A 23,707-nucleotide genomic window follows, 5' to 3' on the forward strand; every position below is an offset into this window, starting at 1 on the left:
ATATGCGGAGCTACTTTCGAGTGAGTTCTTTTTTGTTATATCAACATTAAAATGTATAATATTTATTCTACTCAGTAAAGTTACCAAGAACGTAATACTTACTGCATGACAAAAACGGTTTGTATCTATTGTTATTGATACAAAGATAATTCCTTCGATCTGGCTGGATTTGAACCAGCGTCTGTTGCCTAACCGTGGCTACCGCTGTTACCAATTTACTCATTGAGCACAGGGTAGAATTTTTTGTTTATCAAGTAATTGTTCAGTAGATATAATAGTACGTTGTGTGTTAAGGACGGATTAGAATGGAGATAGAAATTAGAATGCTTTTCATCACATTTGCGAGGAAATAAGCACAACGTTTCTGTCTTGTATGAATAAATATGGTTCACAACACAACTGTTATGGATTTATGGAAAATCGAACTGAACTGTAAAAAGCAAAGACGCAATGACGGATTGTAAAAAAAATTAGCTAAATATTTATACAGAAAATTAATAGTCGAAGTCTGATTAGGAAGTCGAAGTCCGATTTTAAAATAATTCTAATGGTGCCATGTAAAAAAATGCAGTAGATAACTGACCTTTTACCAAAGCAGATAATAAAAAGTAACGGGAATGATCACTCTCCGCCCCTCCCTAGCTTTAGACACCGCACCGCGTCCCGCATATTGACGATTAATGTGTAACGGACCGGCAACAAAGCTGTCAGTTATCTACTACGTTTTTAATAAATACAACATTCTACATTTTTTACATGGCACTATTAGAATTATGTACTTTAAAATCCAACTTCGACTTCCTAGGTCAGTAGTTTGCCCTACGATGTAATAAAACGAAAAAGTAATTAATTTAGTGCAGCAAGACAATGTCTTTATGTTGCTCCTTGCAGCTATGTCTATACATGTATATACGTGGAACACCTTTTTCCGATCATTGGTAAACTATATAGTTCTCCCATCGACAGCAAGTCCACCAGCCACCTGACCCACATCCGTCTCCAGCACCCATCGTCACACGCGTGTGACGTGTGCGGGGAATCCTTCTTGGGGGACAACGGGCTGAGGCTGCACAAGAAGAAGGCGCATAAAGATGTGAGCAATGTGACGGAAACTGGGCAAAATTCAATTAACAGGATTCATCCCCTAATTTGCCACCCTTATGGAATTTTATTTTTCAAATCAACGTCAAAGCCATCATTCATTCCATTGGTAAAATTTTTACACTTGAAAGCGTCATTTTTTAAGCTACTGCTCGTTCACTACGCTGACCTCCCGGAGAAGAACGAGCAAGAAACTCTAAGGATTGCTCTTTTCAAATTTAAATTTACATGCTATAGAATACATTTTGAATCAAATCTGTGTGGAATCTCACTCACGTTGTCTTTCCATCTTTATCTAACACGTAGTCTACAATTTTGTAATATGACTTTTCTATTAAAATACTTTTAATGTAAGTTTTAAACTTAGGAAATGGTAAACTTAATATGCTTCGGAATCTTATTGTAAAAACGTATACAGTTCCCTATAAAAGAATCGTTTACCTTAGTTAAACGAAATCGTCGTACCATGAGTTTGGACTTAGTTCTAAGGTTAATATTACGGATATCTTCTTTCTTAACGAAATTATGTATATTTTTACGGGCATACAAAATATTTGAGTAAATGTACTGAGATGCCAGTCTTGATACCAGTCTCCTTAAACTTTTCTCTGAGAGAAATCCCAGAACGAATTGCTCTTTTTGCAACACAAATATGGTTTGTATATCTGCCGCTTTACCCCACGTGAGAATCCCGTAGGACATTATACTATGGAAGTAAGTAAAGTAAGTTTTAGGTAGTCTAGCAGTAGCAACATCGGTAAGCTCACGTGTTCTACGGACTGCGTATGTAGCAGAGCTTAATCTGCTGGCCAAGGAAGATGTATGTGGAAACCATTGGAGTTTACTATCTAAGCCCACTCCCAAAAAGACAGCTTTATTAACAAGATCTAACTTCTCTGCATTTATTTCTATGATTGGGCTAGTCGATTTTACATTAGGTAATTCAAATTTAACACACTTTGTCTTCTTGGCGTTGAGCAATAAATTGTTAATATTAAACCAATAAACTACCTTTGAAACGTTATCATTAATATTGTCATAGTTAACGTAATGTCTGTCTGTTTTAAAAATCAAAGATGTGTCGTCAGCAAACAATACTATTTCGCAAAGGTCCTTAACAAAGAATGGTAGATCATTAATATAAATGAGAAAAAAGCAAAGTCCAAGTATTGAACCCTGCGGAATACCCATTTTTACCGGAGAACCCAAAGAAGTTACCCCAATTTTTATAATTAAATTTGAATGGTGGCGGCACACACAGTGAGCAGCGTTCGTTCGGCTCGTTCTTGTTTTTCACACGCAGATTTTTATAATCTATCGCCATGACCGGTCGCGGTAAGGGAGGCAAGAGTCTGGGAAAGGGAGGAGCGAAGCGTCACAGGAAGGTACTCCGCGATAACATCCAGGGTATCACCTATCAACAAAAAGTATCATCGAAATCTGTTTACACATGTCAGAGTAATCGCGTAAAATACACAAAAAAGAAAAGAATACAATCGAATTGAAAATGTCCTTCTTTTTTGAAGTTGTTAAAAATGCTAGTCACACCTGTAGCATGGCAGAATATGTGTGATAAACCTCCCCGTGTCAATAATTAATTCAGTTAATATAATCTAAGTTTGCTTATTTGGTAATTAATTATTCTTATACATTTTGAAGAACAAGGACAACGATATGAAATTACGTATATCTTTGTCGTTTAATCATCGTCGCGAAAACCATGAAACAAAAAATGCCTTTTCATCTCGTTTGTCGCGCTTAATTTTTAAGTTGAAAAAATTACTGTGCAAATGCTTTAATATCAGCTGTGACCTTGCAGCCATGTTTGGCATTGTATTAATCTTTTGTAGTCATTGGCCGCCGGCGCTCGCGATAACATAAAAATGTGACGTCACGGTGCTTGCCATGTTCGCTATTGTGATAAAATTTTTAAATGCCGGTTTATCACTCGAATTTGACAGCTAGATGTAGATATAATTGCTTTATCAAGGCGGCATACTACGGGGACTGGTTTAGTCTGTCGAAGACATGTGGGTGAATGTTATACCTTCAATGTTTTATTGTTGTTGTCTTTGACCGGACAAAGTGAAACAACTTATTTTTAACCGTATTGAAAAAAAGAGGAGGTTCTCAATTCGACTGTATTTTTTTGTGTATGTTACGCAATTACACTCCAACATTTGATAATTCTTTTTTTTGTGGGTAAGGGAGTACCTCAGTAATGACCCATTGAAATTGGAAGAAAATATTCCACCTCTAAGGGTGGTAAATTAGGGGATGATCCGGCTTACAGGATTTGCACGTAGATGTCATTCCAATGAAAATAAAATGTCATGGTGACCTAGAACTCATCTGGTGACGGATGATGGAAATGGCCGACAAATGAGAGGATCTCCTCACTAGTATAGTGTATAGCTACCTGGTGTTTGGCCTCATATTATTAGTTTTGTACCAGTCAACTTCTATACAACCTGCATTTTCACAAATAAATGATCGCTGGACATCCACACATTTTGTTCCAGGATTCTGGGGAAAACAAAGAAACAAAGTGCATGATGTGCGGCACGAGCTTCCGGAACTCGCCAGCGCTGGAACGCCATGTTGCTGGACAGAACGGCACGTGCAACCCCGACCTCCGGCCGTGTGTCCACTGCGGAGAGAGCTTCGTGTCGGTAGAGTTGCTTGAGGATCACGCCAGGTGTCACCAGAAGGACAAAACGGTTAAATGTATTGAGGTAATAATATTAATGATGATTATGATCGGGGTTTCTTAAAAGTAACCCGGTGACATAATTCGAATTGTTTTGTCTGCAAACGGGTTAATTTCAGTAGTAAGAAAAAAGGCCCGAGGGTTTTATTTCGGGCATTACATTCAAGTTAGCCCGCATGCAATCATACTATTTACGTGCAAGTGTGATGTGAAACTTATTATGCAGCTACTGTGTACTTGGATGACAAATAATCTCAGTACAGAGTACTAAAAAAACCGACCTCAAAAGTACGTGGAATTACGTCTATTTGCTAAGTTTTATTGAAATATCCCCTAGTTCGCCACTATACAGGACTTGACACTGGAGATAATAAAAGTAGGTTCTCACTACGACACTACTCAAAGTATATTGAGAGGGAAACGCCTTGAATTGGAGAAATAGCAAAATCAACAATTAAAATAATTGCTCCTAAATTAAAGTTAGGCGCTATTTATAAAAATGAATCTTCATGCGAGAACAGCCACCCTTAGAGGTGGATGATTTTCTTCAAAATGAAATGGGACCACTATGGAAGTACCCCTTTTCCAACAAAAAAAGAATCATGAAAATCGGTTCACAAATACCGGAGTTATCGCGTAACATACATACAAAAAAAGAAAAAAAAAGAACATACAGTCGAATTGAGAACCTCCTCCTTCTTTGAAGTCGGTTAAAAACCAGTTCTAGTAGCAGTGAGTGCCTTGTGAAAGAGTTCGTCCAGGAAAGTACTGCCACCTTACCTAGTTCTGTCGCCAAGCAGTAATGTCAGCATTACTGTGGTCCGGTTTGGAAGGGTAAGGGTGCTGGTGAAGTTACAGGCACACGGGATTTGTCAACTTATGTCTCAGGGTGACGGGCAATGGCAGTGCCCCTCAGGTCTTTGTAATTTAAAGCTCTGAATGGTACTGCAACTGTTGTGGACACACTTGTATGTAAATAGTATGATTGCATGCGGGCTAACTTGAATGTAATGCCCGAAATAAAACCCTAGGGCCTTTTTTCTTATTACTGACCATTGCTGTAATAAGAAAAGAGGGCCGAGGTTTTTATTTGGGTCATTATAGTCAAGTTAGCCTGCATGCAACCATACCATCTACGTGCAAGTGTGATGAATAAACTTTGTATGTTTCGCGGGCGATACGGGAATTACGAACCTCGACTCCGAACGCCCTCAGTCTTCAACGTCGGGCTTCTCAGCACCTCATTTGTGATTCCTTACTGATCGCCCTTAGTACACAATGTACTATTAGTGTAAAGTTTTTGGTTCACTGAAGTTCTAAACCTCGTGTCAACCGAAATCTTATTATAGAATCGTATACATTGTTCTTATTGTTATATTCAAGACATTTACCTACTTTTTTAACTCACCGTACAGTGCGATCGGGTCTTCGCGCATGCGCGTTCTTTCTCCATCCACCACCAACGCGTCCATTTGGGAGTCAAGAGCGTGCAGCGAAGGAAGATTACCCCGTCTCATAGCGATTCGGCGGTTTGCGAACTCTGCGGGAAATCTTTTATTGTGAGTGTACATACAGTCACACATAATACACAAACACACACCACAAAACATGCACTTCTGAATATATAAACACTTTGGCTCCGGTGAATACTTGTAATATGTTGCCATATTACAAGCCTCTGTTGCACTAGTCCGTACTTGAGAGTGAGCTCTTGGTGTAATATTTTCGCTGCCTGGTTGTGTCTGTGCAAGTACTCAGTGTTAGCAAGAGCGGAACAAATGTCTACTGTGCCGTCCTTTAGGATATATTTCCGATAGTTCTGCGTCTTGATAACCTGATCCTGTATTGCACAGACAACTAGGGAAACCCTGTGTCGCGGGTGCCATGAACACACACATAGACAACCACAAATTACACCCAAACTCACGAGAGAAATAATTGTAGGCCATACAACTATTTCTCCCGGCCCGGGAATCGAACCTGGGACCTCTGCGTGGCAGTCCGGCATGGTAACCGTTCGGCCACGGAGGCAGTTAAGGCAGATACTTTACGTACGAGGGGTCGATATTAATTTGTGTGCTCGTGAGATTATAAGAAAAATGCAATCTGTGTGTGTAGTCCCGCGCGACCTTGGTGTACCATCAGCGGACGCATACCGGCGAGAAGCCCTACCAGTGCAACGAGTGCCCCAAGAGGTTCAGCATGTATCAGAGACTGCAGGTACATTATTCTATAATTACTATACAATGTGTTGGTTTGCATTCTCGCCATATTTACAGAGGTTATTCTATATTCGAGACTGAAGCCCAATCACTAAAAAAATAAATCTCAAACAAAAAAAAACAAAATTTTTATTTTTTATTTAATTGCGGTAAACATCGATTCTCAATCACCTGATCCAAAGGTCATTGAACTTTTGCACGGCACGTGCTATCACACAGCAGACCGAGAAAAGAGAAGTCAATGTTGTTATCTTTTTCTCAAACGCTCACACACTGGAATAGCCGCCTAACATCGCCGCAATCAATAATTTGATCAACTCTATCTAGTCTATCGTGAATTGCGCTCGTGGTTTGTTGTGTTTTCTACAAGGTCGCAAATAAATAAACTATAATAATGATGCAAATACTATTTCTTGCACATAGAAGATTACAATAACAACTCAGCCTTAAAGTTTTCTTCCAGACATAATGGATAGAAAACTAAGGAGATGCGAAGGAGTATATAATGAACATGTTTGTAGCAATAATATTAATTTTATTTGTAACAGATTCACATCAGAACACACACAGGCGAGCGCCCCTTCAAATGCTCTCAGTGTCCCAAGGGGTTCAAACACAAGGCAGCTCTAAACAGACATATCAGGGTGAGAAAACTAGTTGTCTATTACATACAAACTTTAGTTTATACCTAGTGACGGGAACGAACAAGTCGTGCGCTTGCTGGCAAGCGTGCTACCCACTACAGTGTTGCCAGACTTTTTACGAATTGAATTCGCCAATTTATGTGTGTTAAGTAGCTGATATTCGCCCCTAAAAATCAAGGAAAATAATTCTGCTTGCTCCCGGACATTGGGGAATATAATTCTCTTAATTTCCCAATTCCCCACACGTAGAAATACTCAAACCCCTAAACGAGTTATTTTACAACTCCATTCCTCACAAAATCCCCAGTCAAATTTGTATTTACCCAGACATTTTTATTAAGTAGCCCAAAGTTGCCTTTTCCTATTTCAATCATAACCTAAATATCGCCGAGTCGCTGCACTATGGAAAATCGAGGTCTGTTTCAGATCAAAAATCAATAACTTTCTTATTTGTTAAGATAGACTATTGAATTTTTGCACAAGCATAGAGTATTAAATATTGCTTTAGTTAAAGTTCAGATGCTATATTTTTATAAGAGTATGTTTATTTTTGAAAAGAAATGAAAAAATATATTTCAGAAATAGCTTTTATTTGATTTCCTTAAGGACAACGCTACTTATATTATTAATAAAAATGTATTATTACATTAGTTTTTTAAAAAACAATCATTAAGCTCTTATCTGTTTAATTAAGAAATTAAAAGTAATAAGATTGCAAACACGTATAGTAAAAAAAGTTAAAAAATACTAATTTAAAAGTAAAATAATGTATCTATGTCAATGTGTATATTATGTTTTATTACACTTGTTGAACTTCAGGATCCAAAATGAGTTCATTCACTTTTAAAAGATCCAGGGTATCTTCATCAAGTGCCTTCACACTTTTGCTATATGTTTTTCTAAGACTGGGAATGTACGGATCTGATGTGTAGAGAAGAGTATGAAATACATCCTCATTAGTAGCTGATCGAGAGCACTTCCTGGCTTGATGTAGGCGAAATTTTTTATAATCCTTATTACGGGATTCTTGTGCATCTTCGGAAAGTTGACCAATAGGAATTACACCAAAATGCTTAATGACACTTTCACCATGAATCAACATTTTGTGTACTGAAGATGGCATGTAGTGCCATTCATAATTACTTACATAAATCCTGGCAGTTTCCATGGCATATTTGCCAAATTTTTCTGCATTTATCTTTACGCCTGATGAAAGAGCTTGTAAAATAATATACAACCTTTTGATCAAATTCACATCTACTCCGGTGATTTCAGAAGAACGATTTGCGTTGTGAAAAAATCGTCTAGCAGTATTACCGTCATTGGTATTACCACTTCCTTGTCGTGGTTTGTCGATGATCAATCCTAGCTCCTCCCGAAAAAGTTTTTGTACTAGGGTTTTCTTTTCTTGCTTTTGTCTTTTCTTTTCTTCACTTGTGCCTGACCATGTCCGAAAAGAAAGATTATATGAGATATGTAATACCATTTCCATACAACGAATCCAGGCATGCAAAGGGGAAAGTCCGTATTGATATGCATTTTCATTTTCTGGCCTACTAGTGACTTTAGTCAGATCATTCATTTGCCGTGGAGTAGCTCCACAGATTGTACACGTGGATCCAGATGGTGTATCTGTTAATACTTGAGCTACTTAGGGATCTATCATAGTCAGAAAGAGTTCGTGCTTCACATTCACTCCTTCACCTTCTTTATTAATTAATGATGGCCGCAAGGAAATTATTTGGTTCTTTATTTCGTCAACAACAGCTTTAGTTTTTTCAGGAGTTTCTTTACAAAATTCTATCGATATGGGCCGACAAAAACGGACTGACGAAGGCACTGGATTTTGCCAGACAATGTCGCCAGTAAGCTCATTGACTAATTTAATAGGCACTAACGACGTAATAAACAAATTTGCATCAGAAACAAGTTCAGACTCCTCTGGAAGTTTTTGTTTGTACTGACTTTGACCAGATGAACCATTACATCCCCATTTACTGTATAAAACTAAATGACACAATCATTGACTTACAATTATATGGACGTCGGGTCCGCGCTAAAAAGTGTCCGAACTTTTAAGGCGTTAAAATCGTATACAGAGCGTCATTCACGCTTTAGTCTTCGTTTGTTCGGCTGATAGCGAAGCAAGCAAAATTAGACAGTACTGCGATGACATTACAATTTAAATTCAACGTTTTAGCTTTTTCATATTCCTTTACATGTCACTACGTTTAAATAGGTTGACTTGGGACATTTTTTCGTGGTTTTTGTATTAGACCCGTCGTCCATTCATTTGTAAGTCAATGGACACAATCCATTTTATACACCGAATCTATGGCCAAAATCCTAGCTACAGTGTGGTCCAATAAATCTTGAAGGTTTAGTACTTTTGCATGTGTATTTGTAATTTCTATTGCTGTAGATGGTGGATAACATGTCTGTTTGATTTCTTGTATTTTATAAAATGGTGGGAATAGAACACAGTCTCGTTCGGTTGTTAAATTCCTTAAGTACATATATATATATTGTGCTTTCGTTAAATCTAAGTCAATGAAAACACTCAATGCTTCTTGATTTTTTGCCCTTTGCTCTCGCTTGCGATTTCTATGAGATTCAAATATAGAGACTTTGTATCATCACGGTCAGCAAGCCTTAGTTTTTCCACGAGTTTTGCTTCTATTTCTTCTCCTATTGAACGTAAGCCCTGAACATAGGCATTGCAAATGCCTTTTAAAACTGTTGATAGGGTTTCAAGTTTTTTTCCTCGTTCAATGTAAGAGTAATAATTCACGCTTGGAACACTTGAAAGAATTTGACATTTTGAAATTCAGTGATGATACGTAACAATCAAACGTCTGTTTAGTTTTATTATCAATTTGTAATAGCTTTATTAAATTAATTCACTCTTATATAATTTCATAAATGAGGGTAGTGTGCATTTTGTTGATTAAAGTAGTACCACAAAATAAGTGCAAAATGTAGACAAAACGCCCTGTTATCAATAAATACCTATAATTTATTGAAATATACCGCAAACGAATCAATTCAATAGTACAACATAAGAAACCACTATAGATAGCGGTTTTCCGTTTCTTATATCGTAGTTTTCGCGATAACCTCTAAAACCGCACGTATCCGCAGCTGATTTTTATAAATGTTATTTATGAATATCCGAGCTATAAAACAACACCAAATGTAAAGCACCGGGAGACATCGGTAACTGTCAAAAGTCTCGATGAATTTCAAATACGTACCTTTTTTCCCCCTCACTTTTTGTAATTTTTTTTTATAGAAAAATAATCAAACAATCCACAACATTATAATTGCTTTAAAATCTATATACTATGGGCTTTTTAGACATGCATAACACTTTATATATATTCTCACAAGTTTTTGAAAAAAATGAAATTTAAAGTATTGAAGCGAACAGACCTGAAATAGACATTCTTACGAATTACAATTTCTCACATTAAAAAATATGTATTCCAAATGCAATTCACGCAAAATTTCTACATTATATTAAAGTACCACTCTAATACAATTTAAAAAAAAATAAAGTGCGTCAGTCGTTATTGAGTTAAGTAAAAAGTATTTTTGATATGCCGTTGTTCTATCACTTTCCATAGTGCGCCGATCACTTTTTTAGTCGCCGCACAACCCGTCCAAGTAGCCCCAATGACGAAAAATCGCTGAATTTGGCATCCATGCTCCACTAGCATCGGTGTCCGTAATTGCGAAAATTAAAAAAATATTGTCTATGGTATTACTTACTTTGACCCGTTGTTATCGTAAGCGGCATAGAGTTGTATTTAAGTCTTCAGTGTAAACTTCAGTGCACCACATACTTTAAAAAAAGGCGGTATAATAAACGAAAGTACTTTGAAGGTCTTTTTTGTTGCCTTTACTTTTTACATTTTTTTCGCGAAGATGAGTTCCGGTGAGAAGTGCGCAAATATGTACAATAATGAACTAATACTACGCCTAATTTAAAATATTTGTCATGGATTTTACGTTTTTAACCGACTCCACAAAAAGGAGGAGGTTCTCAATTCTTCTGTATTTCCGTTTATGTATGTTGCGCGATAAATTTGTGAGCCAGTTCTTTTTGTCGGAAAGGGGGTGCCTCGGTAATGGTCCCGTTTAAAATTGAAGAAAATACCTCTAACGGTGGCAAACTAGGGGATGAATCCGGTTTCGCACACTTTCTGGTAACCGATTTCAATCAAACGGCGAAATCAATACAACTTGGCAAATAGACGTAATTCCACTAACTTTTGAGTTTGATTTTTTTAAATTATAAAGTTACAATTATTTATTTACAAATTCTCCTTCATTATTCAGTCTTTTATTATTTGCTCGCATTATTTGAGAAAAGCACTATATATGCGTCGGTGGGAACGGGCTTTGCCTGTCTTGTATAAAATAACTCATGATCGTCCGGCAACCCTTTACTTCCCGGCCTATGCAATATAGTACATTATTGTAGAAGCAGGAAGTAAGGAATTGCTGGACGAGTATGAGTTACAAGGCCGAGCGCGAGTGAGGCTTTGTATTAATACGGGTCAAGCAATCCCCGTTCCCGCCGAGACTTATATAGTGTTTTTCTTAAACAATGTTAAGAAATAATAGAAGACTATAGAGAAGAAGATGTATATACTTAATAGAAAAACTAAAAACAATGTTAAATAAAATTAAAAGTAATATTTGACGTATTATTTGCAGGCAGTTTTGTTATCTCTTCTCACTAGAACTTATTTTCGCGACGAACATAAAAAAGGCCAAAAAAAGAAAAGAATACCAAAGCACTTTAGTTTAATAAGCCGCTTTAAAAAAAATTTTTAAATTACGGTACAATTACGAACACTTGGCAAATGGCTGTATGAGTTTTTCTTTTGCCTGTTTACATAGTTCATTATTATTATAGTCCATTTGTTTAGGTACTTAACTAAATGTAAACAATCTTGATACATCTTTTTATTGAAACACATGCTTTACAAATCAATAGGTATAAAAATAGGCATGCAATTTCATATGAAGCTTCCGTGTTCGTTTTTTCAGAGTAATGCAAACATTTTCGAGCATGTTTGAGAAAATGTACTATTCCCCACAGGTACATACAGGAGTAAAACCCTACGTGTGCGTGCATTGCAATAAGGCGTTCTCTCAGTCGAATTCGTTGAAGACACATATAGCAACAGTGCACCTCAAAAGGCCGGCGCCCTACAGGAAAAGTGGACGCAAGATTGATTACCTAGAATGAGTTACTGTAACTGTATTATTGAATTACAGGGTTCGAAATTACCAAAATATTAATTTTCTTTGATAATTCGATAATTATCTATAGTTTTAATTATTAATACAAAGATATATTATAGATTTCTCACAGATGGTGCTACTGCAAAACGTCGTTAAAAACCGAAACAAAGTCCGCTGGTTCGGTCCATGGCTTAGTTAGCATAGCTTCTAGCATGGTTTGTTAGAAGATGCTGGTTCGAATCAGGCCGGATCGAAGGAATTTTTTCTAAGTGTTCGATCTTTTTATTAATAATTGTTAATGATAATTATCTGATGTTTATTCGATAATTATTCGTAGTTTTGTCTCTTTAATTTCCGATTAAAAATGAAAATACTAACATATTGTATAAAAAAGAAATCTATAATTGAAGACCTTCGGAACAAAAACCGATACGTCACATTTTGAATGGTTTATCTTCTTTAGTAGTAACTTCCTTGGTAACGGTAGTTTTTGTACGTTTCTATGAATAATTTGTCTGCTAAATCCTTCTCCAAAATACGTTTCAGATGCGCGTATCCGTTTAAAGAGAGAATCGAAATTTATCGGATTTATTGGTTTTTGTTCCGAAGTACCTCTAATTATTATTATTATTTTATTACTTCAAAACTACAAAACTGATATTTGACACGTTTGGATACCTATGTGACACGAAACATAGCCAGCGGTAGCATTTTATTGTTCCAATTAAGGCTCAATTTACGGCGGGACGGAATGGAATGGAAGCGTCAGTTTCGCTTCGCTGCGCGAGAAGACGCGCGCGGTCGCTGGACTGCTGAGAAGGAAGACGGACGACGCGTGACGTGATTTTTGACTCGTAACTAGTTTGTACGTTACACAATTACCCATAAGTTCATTATGCTATGTACAATATCGTTACAAAAATTCACTTCCATTCCGTTCCGCCGCAATATAAATTGAGCGTAATTTTATAAATCGCACATTACAACTAACATAGTTATAACATACTTGTCTTAAAATGGCTTTAAGTTATATTAATATTACCTATTTAGTTTTAAAGCGACAGTGTTGTCCTGTCACTTTGAAATTAAATCGTATTTGAATGACACATAGATATAGCGAAGTTTTGGAGACAAATTATTAATATAACGCAATTTTGAGACAAAATACAACATAACACAATTTTTGAGATAATATTATGTTAGTTGTCAAGTATGAAATATGAAAATAATTATCAAGGCATCTTTATTTACGATAATTAAGTATCACTTCGAACCCTGTTGAATTATAGCAAATGTTTTTATTTATTTCGTATCAAAAACAAAATTAAAATAACCTAACCTCAAAAGTGATTCATCCCCTAGTTTGCTACCCTTAGAGGTGGAATATTTTCTTGAAATTTAAATGGGACCACATCTGAGGTACCTTCTTTCCAACAAAAAAAAAACGACATACAGACGAATTGAGAACCTCCTCCTTTTTTTGAAGTCGGTTAATTACTTTCATTTATCATTAAAATCAATTAAATAAATGATACACAATTTAAAATAAAACGAACAAAGAAAAACGGAACAATAAGTATTCTTAATAGTATTTTATGTTAGGTATGTACATATGTACGTATGTGCACATATTATGTCAATGGTTTTATGTATTAAATTATTTTTTGCCAATCTTTATTTGTGTAATCATTTGTTCCATTATTACCACTTTCCATACAATCGACGGTTCCGCCAACGCCAATTTTAAGGCTAAGAGTGTTGGTGAAATCACAGGTACATGGGACTTGTCAATGTATGTCTCAGGGTGGTTTTCGATTTAAAGCTCTGAGTGATATTGTAACTGTTAGGGACACGCGTGCAGCTTACCATCAGGCGCACGAATCGTTCGTCCCGTCAATTGATATTATAGAAAGAAAAGACGCGTTTTTACTCAGATTTTGACCGGTGGACTTCGACAGCAATCTTCACTGATAAGAGAATTTATAACAACAGACAATACAAATATTTACAGAAACAATTTTTCAATTTTAATAATGCCTGAGTCACTGAGGCGGTAGAGTGCGCGTTCCGGGGCCGGGAATTTTTGTAATGCTCGAGTTTTACTTATAACTGCCTCTGTGGCTGCACGGTTACCATGCGTGTCTGCCACGCAGAGGACCCGAGTTCGACTCCCGGGCCGGGAGAAATATTAGTATTGCCTACATTTATTTATTTCGAGAGTTTGGGTGTAAGTTGTGGTTGTCTATGTGTGTCCATGGCACCCGCGACACAGGGTTTCCCTAGTGCGGGACTAAGTGTGTAAAAAAAAAGAAATTGAAACCGGGTGGCGGGACGGGCTGCCGTATCAGGGGTATATCCGTTAACTTAAGATACATGAGATTTGTCAACCGTGTCCATAGGACCTGTAAAGGGCCCGAAACGTCGGTTTGTTTGAAAAAACAAATATACGCGATTTAAATCCGGAAAAATAGTTTCATTTCCTATGTGTAACAATCGCGAAAACCTAAGAACTCGATATACATGAGATTGTCTATAAGTCACAATTCATGTATGATTTTGCCATGGTGAATTCTGGCTAGCTACTGCATAGAGCGCGGTAAGTTTTGCACGCGACGAGCAAATTGTATCTCAGTTAACTAAAGTTACATGAATTAGCCGTTACTGGGCTTATATGAAGATTTAGAAGACCTTCTCACTTGATGAAAAATAACGATAAGGTTGTCGATGAAGCATGAACACCTTGAAAAGGCTTCATTTATATCATTCAGGGAATAAGTCTGCAAGCAGATAATTCTGCACCATAACCGTTTGCCATATAAACGTGGAAGCGTAACGCTTCGTTTCGCTAACTTCGTAGAGGGAACCCCAGCCTAGGTCTAGTTCCCTGATGATGGGCAGGGGAAGGCGGAATTAAATTTTGCAATTCCACCAGCCACGTGCATTATTGTGATATATCCTGTACAACACCGATAACCAGGCAACTTGTCTTACGGCGGTGGTCAAGGCTCTGAAGCTTCAAAGTTTCAAAATTGTATTAATGTTTTTGACCAATAAAACAATAAGTTCAGGGCATTTAGTTATTTGTTAGGGAGCGTAGGTGCCTTCAAAAGATAGCTCTTTTGAAGTCGGAAACTGCGTCGTGTGTGCAAGTGAAAGGTTGCATAATTTTAATCTTAAGGCTTACTTATAGTGTCGCAACCTGCACAGCTGTACTTGCGTGGTAGGTCGCGCGGCGACCGTGAGCGAGATGAGGCCGACGGGTTTGTGTAGTGATGGGATCGATGATATCGATATTGTATTTTATTTTTAACCGATTCTCAATTGACTGTGGTTTTTTCGTGTGCGATTACTCTGATATTTGTGACCCGGTTTAGACGGTTCTTTTCTTGTTGAAAAGGGGGTACCTTACTAGAGGTCAAATTCAAATTTGAAGAAATATTTCACGTCTAAGGGTAGCAAATTAGGGGATGAATGCGGTTTATTGGATTTCACTCACTCTCCGTTAACTGATTTCAGTAAAACTTGACATCTATATGTAATTTCAATGAAATAAATCTGATCAGATGATCGATATGGCAGACAAACTGAAAGGAACTCCTCAACAGTGTATAACAGCTACTGTAGCGGACTGTATCAATGAGGTGGGTGCTAACAACGAGTGAGTATATAAAATATATACTTACAGCTTATTAATTTTTATTACAAAACACCACGTAGCTATCAAAGCAAAACAGCATAACAAAAGTTCAAGAAAAGGCGCCAAAATCAATCATATTTAAATTTAGAATTTAAATATAAAACTAAAACTTAGAGAGACTACAAAATATATACAAAAGAGATTTGTAGCGACTGCTGCAATTCGCTACAAGCTACCTTGTGTTTGCTCTTATAACGATTCTGACTGAGATCAGTTTTGACGAGGACTTTCATATGCGTTTCAGTTATAGTTGAGAAGACCGCGGTAACGAAAAGCGAAAGCGAATAAATAAACTTGTCGAGGTCGATTTTTATTATAAAATTATATTGCGTCGCCATATTGATGGCATACTTGCACTCTATAACACAAACGTCTATTAATTTTAATTCCGATTAAGTTCCGAGTAATTAATTACCCGTTGAAAAAACATGTACACAAATTTTTTGAAAATTATTTAAAATTCTACTCAAAAACAATGTGGCGCTTACCTGGATGAATTGTCATGAGCAGGTGGCCGCACTAACGAACTTTTTTTGAAGTCGTTTGTGAAACAACAATAAAAAGTTATACAGTAATTTACGAATTAGTGGTACCTCCCAATGGACACACATAAATCTGCAAAAAATTATGTGGTTATGTTATCGATAATTGTGTCGATAATAAACTTTCATTACGTTACCACGGCACTACCTGATCACGATTTTGTTAATTCATATCGACACTTCGATCGTATACGCCTTGTAATCGAGTCCATTACGGACTAACGAGTTGTTTTTGTGAATTATTTTTGTTATACGACATTATTTTAGTAAGGTTTATTATCAAAAAATTTGGATTTACACGACATACTTTTGCGGTAAGCTTTTTGAATTGATTGAAATTTTCATTATACTTATTAAAAAAATAATTATTATTCCTTTTTTTATTAAAAAAAAATCAAAAGTTTGTGGAATTACATCTATTTGCAAAGTTTTTTTGAAAACGGTTAACGGAACGGAATCACATCTAAGTACTTGACTGATTTTATTGAAATGGGTTACCGGAAAGTGCGCGAAACTGGATTCGTCCCCTAGTTTGCCACCCCTGGAGGTGGAATATTTTCTTCAAAAAAGGGGACCAACACTGAGGTGCACTCTTTCCAACAAAAAAAGAATCATCAAAATCGGTTCACAAATACCAAAGTAATCTCGTAACATAGGTAACAACAACAAAAAAATTGAAATTTATTTGAAGAAAATATTCCACTTCTTTCTAAACGGTTGGCCTGATTTTAAAGTGATATTTTTATTAGAAAACTTATTAAATCGGGATGATTCTTAGTTAAATAATAAATAAACGTTAGACAACATTGGATAAGTTGTACAGTTCTCAAAATAAGTAACTAAAGCATTTGTGTTATGGAAACTTTAAAAAAAAAGTAGCCTCAAACTTTCGTGGAATTACATCTATTTGCCAAGTTTCATTGAAATCAGTTCAAATTGAAATGGGACCAATACTGAAGTACCCTCTTTGTAACAAAAGAAAACTGTTCACAAATGCCCGAGAAATGGCGTAATATACATAAAAAAATACAATCGAATTGAGAACCTTCTCCTTTTTTGAAGTCGGTTAAAAATCAGTTATAGTAAAGTTCTACTTTATGTATGTTTTTTTTACAATACCTAGTGAATGATGGGACGAAAGTGGTGCGCCTGTTGGTAAGCGACACGCCTGTCCGTAACAGTTGCAGTGCTACTCAGAGCTTTAAATCGCAAAGATCTTATGCGCCACAGCGCCCGTCACCCTGAGACATAAGTCCCATGTGCCTGTAATTTCATTAGGTGCCCTTTAAAACCGGAACGCAGCAATGCTGACATTACTGCTTGGCGGCAGAAATAGGTAAGGTGGCAGTACTTCCTTGGACGAACTCTTTCACAAGGTGCTCTACTGCTATTGAAATTCTTACATACCTAGTAGAAGAGTTAGGTGGACTGCAGACTCCTGGTTGTAGTATCGTATCAAGGTTACCACCATATTATTATAATGTCATCGGATTTCGATAGTATATCAAAATTTAAGTCGATCTGACTGGGAAAGAAGCTGATTGTCTTTAAAACAGGATCTGTTCATCAAACGTAGCTAAAGAACCTTCCCGATTAAATTACCCTTAAAACCTTTGGGAGCTACGATGCCACAAGTGGACACACAGAAACACTTCGAATTTATTTATAATATTATTTTAAAACTTAATTCAATTTTTGTAAGTTTTGGCTTCTGTTCCATTGAGGACAATAATTGAAAGAAAAGTTGAATGACGGAATAATTCGTTCTATACAATTTATTTCCCGCGTTTTTTTTTAAACTAAATGGCACTAGAATAATTTGTGCCAACGTCAAAGTAAAAGGTTAGGAAACGGATGAGAGGTGGGAGGGGAGAATTACAAAATGTAATCTGAGGGGAGGAAAATCAAAAAGGAAAGGAAGCAATGATCAGGAGAGCTAAGTTTGGAATTAATTGATATAGCTAAGGAATATATACACACATAAATTACACGAAATAAAAACAATAAATAAATTTTTATATCATTATGATAATAATAAATGAATGTAATAAATTATAATAGAGATTAGGATTCATAAGGAGGCATGACACACGGGTAGACAAAGGAACATGTGAAGATAGGTGTTGTTGCAGGAAAGAGGAACGGTCAGATCGGTCGGAACAAGAGAAAATGATGTGATCTATGTTTCTCATATCATCACCACACACTCGCATAAATTGCTGTCTATAATATGAAGTCTTGCCAGGTAGAGAGAAATACATGTATGTCCAAGACGCATACGAGTAACTATAGAAGTAGAACGTTTGACTAACTTTATCTTAAAAATGTAAATAAACCAAGCTCTATAGGAATGTCAGGTTGAATACTAAAGTAAATTCCCGCGCTTTCCAATGTAAATTTTGTTTTTTTTAGGGTGGAAAGTCTAAAGGTACTTAGAGCCTGACAAATTAAAATATTTTTCGCAGGCTCAGTAAACAGACTTGTTATCGCATTGAAATATACTTACTAAATATACTTCACGGGTATACTCATTTAACGCTGGCACGGTTTCATGATATTAGAATTCTTTCTCTTGGTACATTGAATAAAAAAAAACGAAATGAAAGTTATTTGAATATATATTCACAAACTCTCAAAATAGCTCAACTTGAATTAATTTTTGTCTTAAAATTCAGATGGAAGGCGAATCTTCAAGCGGAACCGGAAGTGTGGAATACACCGTTGGTGTCAGGCTTGTTGTGGTAGGAAGTGATTCTAAATACCTATGTTAATTTTTTGTTAATAATCTATATTCCGCTTTTTTCTTCCTAAAAGTCTGATTATACTTTGTAATTATAGTTGAAACAAGGCTATTAGTGGTCGTTAAATTATGTGAGGTCATTGTTTTACGCATTTGCAATTGCAATCTGTATGTATATAGTAGGTTTTACTTACGATGAAACGTTTTATACTCCACACAAACTTCTTTTATTAGATAAATAATTTTACAGTATAGAGAGTTTCTTTCAAAGATTTTTTTCTTCGGATATTGTTGATTAAATTTTTTTGTAATGCAATTATGTCTTTTATAAACTGTTATTGTTTAGTTTGTGACAACAAATTACACCTTGACATTGCACATTTTGCTTTTACCTTACAAATTGTAAAATTGCTAATATTGTAGTACTTACTGATTTATGCTATTTGATTTTGCAGTTAAACCTGCCAGAAGATGAAGGTGAAGGACTGGGATTTAGGCTTACGAGAACTTTATGGGACCCTTATCCTTGGGTTGGTATGAATATTACAGAAATTGTGACTGTCACCTTACCGCATCTGTTGATAATTAAATTACCTAATTAAATAACAATTAATAACTCTGTCACTGCATTTCCCAATTAATTATCTTAACTACCGGTGCTTACGTCTTCACATTATCTAAATTCATTCATAATTCCGGGGGCGCCCAATTGGATTAACCGAAACATAGGTATTCTATTCAATGTACTGGGTTGGCAATCTTTAAGATAAACATTTAAGTATTTCTAGTGGTAATTACGTTGTGAAACAAATCTGTTATAGATTCGTGAGGTGATGCCCGGTGCTAGAGCGGACGTGGCAGGACTGAAACTTGGCGATTGCTTGTTACAAGCTGATGGCAAAGATTTACTTGGCATGCCGGTGAGTAATATAAAAAATACTATCTTATCAAAAAGGTCTATGAGTAGTAATATGTTACGGAAAATAACAGGTTCCTTAGTGAGGAGCTGGAATCTGTACTACGTTGGGGACCTGTGTTACAGATCACCAGGCCCAGTAGTAGTTTTTCAGTCGATGTAAAATCGAGAGTGATCAGCTAGTTAGTAATAAGTTTTTTACAGTGTGTATTAGTGAGTTGAATACTAGTTTTAGTACTGGACTAAAATTTTGTTTCGGAGTCTCGTTTTAATCATCAACCATTACGATGTGTCAACCCCTCCTACATAGTTTTATTCTGCACAGCTCACATAGACTATTATAAATTCCTAGATATCGGTTAGACGATCTATGATGATCTATTAGATGATCACTTTATGTGAATAACGAGCTTTGCCGATAAAAACTGGAAAATTCTAAAGTCACATGTTATGATCATTTCAGTGAATTCGAAACTTTAAAACGCTCCCCTCTGAACTTGGCAATTTCGACATGCGATACTTTACGTAGGAGGGGTCGATTTGTGTGTGCAGCTTTGTGTCTTGTTTTTTTTAAATGAAACTTGTAAGAATTCATAACTACAACGACTTTAAAACACGCGCTCACAATTTTTTAGGTTGGTCAAGTAGCTGGCCTAATAAGAGGCGATGGCGCTGGTAGAGGAGTTTCGTTGCTCGTCTGGAACTGTGGAGTCGACCCTAAGGATGATCCAGAGGTAATATACTTACTTTGCTGTTTTTCGGCATTGGTATTGCTCAGACATTTGAATTGATCTGTTGTAAATATTGCCTACGTGATAGAACGTATTAGAGTATATATTTCAGAAAGCACTGCTCAAGCATATCTCAGCAGTGAATTAAAAATAATTAATAATTAATTTGGTATTAAAAATATTATTTTAAGTTAATTAAGTCTTGTGTCACATTTTATTGAAATCGGTTAATGGAAATTCATTAAACGAGATTCATCCCCTAATTTTCCACCCTTAGAGGTAGAATTTAGAATTTGAATGAGATCACTACTAAGGTAGCAACAAAAAAAGATTCATCGACATCGGTTCTCGAATATCGGGTTAATCGCGTAACATACTCACAAAAAACAGACGAATTGTGAACCTCCTTCTTTTTGAAGTCGGTTAAAAAGACAAACACAAATTTACAACAAGTGACAGTTTTTATATATTTATGACAATAGTTATCACTAAGCTAGGACTGAAAACAGCTTAGCATGAAGCTTACGTAATACAGAATTATTATTCTAATTTGTTTTTACCTAACTGTAAACAACGATAATGTAAACGACGAATTCTTTCCCAGTTACTATGGAGCTGCGGCGGCGGCTCTCGCGGAGAAAGATCTCGTCGCGCGTTGTCTGGTGTCGTCAAAGCGCTGTCATGCTGCGTATGCGCTGCGACCGCTACTAGAGCACTAAATTGTGCTAGATCGCATCTTTACTGTGAAGGTAAGAATAATGGGATCTATTGATAGCCATGTTACCCGCGTAAGCTGGTAATCGGATGTTAAACACTTTTGACAACCGACATGTGATCCGAATTGTTTTGTCATCCGAATTGAATTGTACTAAAGATTTTTTTAAATAAGGAATTCACAGTACGTCCGAAAGATAGGAACGTCATGCCAAAAAGTGACTTGTGGTGAAGTAATAAGTTTGCCAGAGATCACGTAGTAATGCACGGGACGCTTGTTTCCATTGCGAATGCAACTGCTTTAACCCCATGATGTATATAGGTGTTCGCAAATCTGTATACATACCATCTACAATATCGGTATATCGTTTTACGTGTTTTCCAGATAACGTTTTTACACGCTTAAGGCGCCTTCAAATTAAACCCTTATAGAAGCGCTGCAATGGCGCAATTGTGGCGCCTTACGTTTTACTTCGCTAATTGTTACTGCAAAAGTGGCTCGTGACACGCGTACTACTGGCGCTGCGTCTGCGCTTCCAAATATTTAGATAAAAAATAGTAGAGACGCAGCGTCTAATTTAAAGGCGCCCTAAGAAGTTCACACGCAAATATGCTCATAAATCTTTAGATGTCTTTTGGTTCTACAAGGTGCTGTGCCTCATATTCTTTGTACCTTAGGGTGTGTAGAATAATATTTACTAGATTCTTTTTATTTTAGCGTGCTGGACACGGTTAGAACGCTGTGCGCTTTGTAGGGAGCAGTTACCTCCTAAAGAATCTCCATACGCCCGGAATCTGGTTGCAGAACAGGTGAGCATGGAAGCTGAACGCGATCTTAGCAAAGACAAAGTAGAATATTTACTTCTAATACTAAAGATTGCGAATTTTGTCTACTTCAGCGAGCTCTGTATCAGAGTTGTGATTTTGTTTCGGACGAAACAAATCAAACGAATTAATTTGTTAAGCATCGTTTTGTTGGTCAGATTATAGTGTGGGTAAAATTGTTTAATTTATTTTTCAGGTTTTTGAAGCAATCGCTGCAGAATACGAAATAAAAGATACGATGAAACGTCCTACTGAATCTGTGTCCGCCAGAGCCTCACCGAGTCGTTCACCTAACGTTTCCCCTGCTCTCAACCGCAAAGGCTATTACCAGATATCTATGATGAATAAATATAAGAAAACAGTTCAATTCAATGATAAATTCGGACAAAACTCTGCTTCCGAACCAAATATACATCGATCAGCAAACACACAAGACTTTGTACGACGACTACCTACAGTCAGTTCAAAACCTACTATTTCAGCAGAAAATGTACAAACTGGCAACACTTTTTGTGACTGTCAAAATTCAAAGACCGAAAAAGTGGTTGAGACTATACCGAAAATTAAGATTGAAGATACTGAATCGGGCAACTGTTGTCAAAACGCTATACAGCACAAATTAGTTGCAAGATTGAGGCAAGCATGCTCATTGGCTGATCTACAAAATGCTGGCCATAATTGTCCATGCTCCACAAACAAATCCTGGAATAATATCTGTTATGATCAATGGTTAGTATATAGAGTTACACACATGCAAACCTAATGTGTCGGCACATTCAATAAAATTCACGTAAAGTCCCAATATTTGCCGGCAAATATTTGAACTTTACGTGTACGATTTCGACAATAAGTCGTTTTGTAAAGTAAAATCCGGCCGTTTCTGACATTAAATTTTATGCATTTTTAACCACTATATCTGTATGTAGGTCTATCGTAGCTCCCAAAGGCATGGAATGATCTTAGAGCGGTTATTTTTATTCAAAGGCTAATTTAATCAGAATGGTTCTAAAGGCAGTTTGATGTATGTCTACTCCCAGTAGTGTATGGATCTCCGTCATGAAATGAATAATTTTGTTCATTGTAATTTATAAATAACTGCTATTGACGATGTTTTTTCATTACAGCAACTTTAAAAATCAAAGTCACTCTATGGAGAATTTGAAAATAACCTGCGGAACAATCTGTGGTGGTAAGTGATCTTATTTTGCTTTTTGTTTACATTTTTTAGACTGTATTTATAACTTAAGTTCTTAGATTATGTTATTGTTTCAGAGTCTCCTCCCGTGTTTGTATTGTCTGCACCACCTATTTATGTTGTAACCTGTGATCATAATAAAAGTGAATAAATTTTAAATTCTGTAAATACGTTTTATCTAATAATGTAATAAATTATTAATAAGTAGTTAAATACATACATGTTATAATAAAAAGAAGTTATATTTAATATATAAAGTTTGTGTTTTATTTAAAATTCCTCTAGAAATATAAAAAGACCTTAGACTGCCTTGTCACCAGAGATGTGTGACGTAGCGAGGCGGTGGTGTGCGAGGTAAAAATCCACCAATAGGATTACTTCATTTTCCTAGCCTCGCTTAGCGCAATTCCGGTG

General features: G+C 36.4%; 2 protein-coding genes across 2 annotated transcripts in view; both read left to right on the top strand.

Annotated features, from left to right (window-relative positions):
• LOC113234371 (zinc finger protein 782-like) overlaps positions 1-12,337 on the top strand; it is a 20,425-nt gene extending 8,088 nt beyond the window's left edge. Inside the window, exons 4-9 of the mRNA XM_026469681.1 lie at positions 952-1,093; positions 3,624-3,836; positions 5,227-5,370; positions 5,930-6,031; positions 6,582-6,677; positions 11,788-12,337. Of these exons, the coding sequence (XP_026325466.1) occupies positions 952-1,093; positions 3,624-3,836; positions 5,227-5,370; positions 5,930-6,031; positions 6,582-6,677; positions 11,788-11,937 (847 nt within the window). The 3' untranslated portion in view covers positions 11,938-12,337. The remainder of the gene's footprint in view (positions 1-951; positions 1,094-3,623; positions 3,837-5,226; positions 5,371-5,929; positions 6,032-6,581; positions 6,678-11,787) is intronic.
• Positions 12,338-15,443: 3,106 nt separating this feature from the next.
• LOC113234372 lies at positions 15,444-23,444 on the top strand. The gene is made up of 10 exons (XM_026469682.1): positions 15,444-15,574; positions 18,848-18,913; positions 19,368-19,442; positions 19,734-19,832; positions 20,464-20,562; positions 21,164-21,308; positions 21,992-22,083; positions 22,295-22,827; positions 23,223-23,287; positions 23,371-23,444. Exons 1-10 carry the CDS (start codon positions 15,497-15,499, stop codon positions 23,442-23,444), a joined length of 1,326 nt encoding a protein of 441 aa, XP_026325467.1. The 5' UTR covers positions 15,444-15,496.
• The last annotated feature ends 263 nt before the right edge of the window (positions 23,445-23,707 follow it).

The sequence above is a fragment of the Hyposmocoma kahamanoa genome, unplaced genomic scaffold, assembly GCF_003589595.1.
Source record: "Hyposmocoma kahamanoa isolate Upper Pololo Valley unplaced genomic scaffold, ASM358959v1 84, whole genome shotgun sequence".
Taxonomy (NCBI): domain Eukaryota; kingdom Metazoa; phylum Arthropoda; class Insecta; order Lepidoptera; family Cosmopterigidae; genus Hyposmocoma; species Hyposmocoma kahamanoa.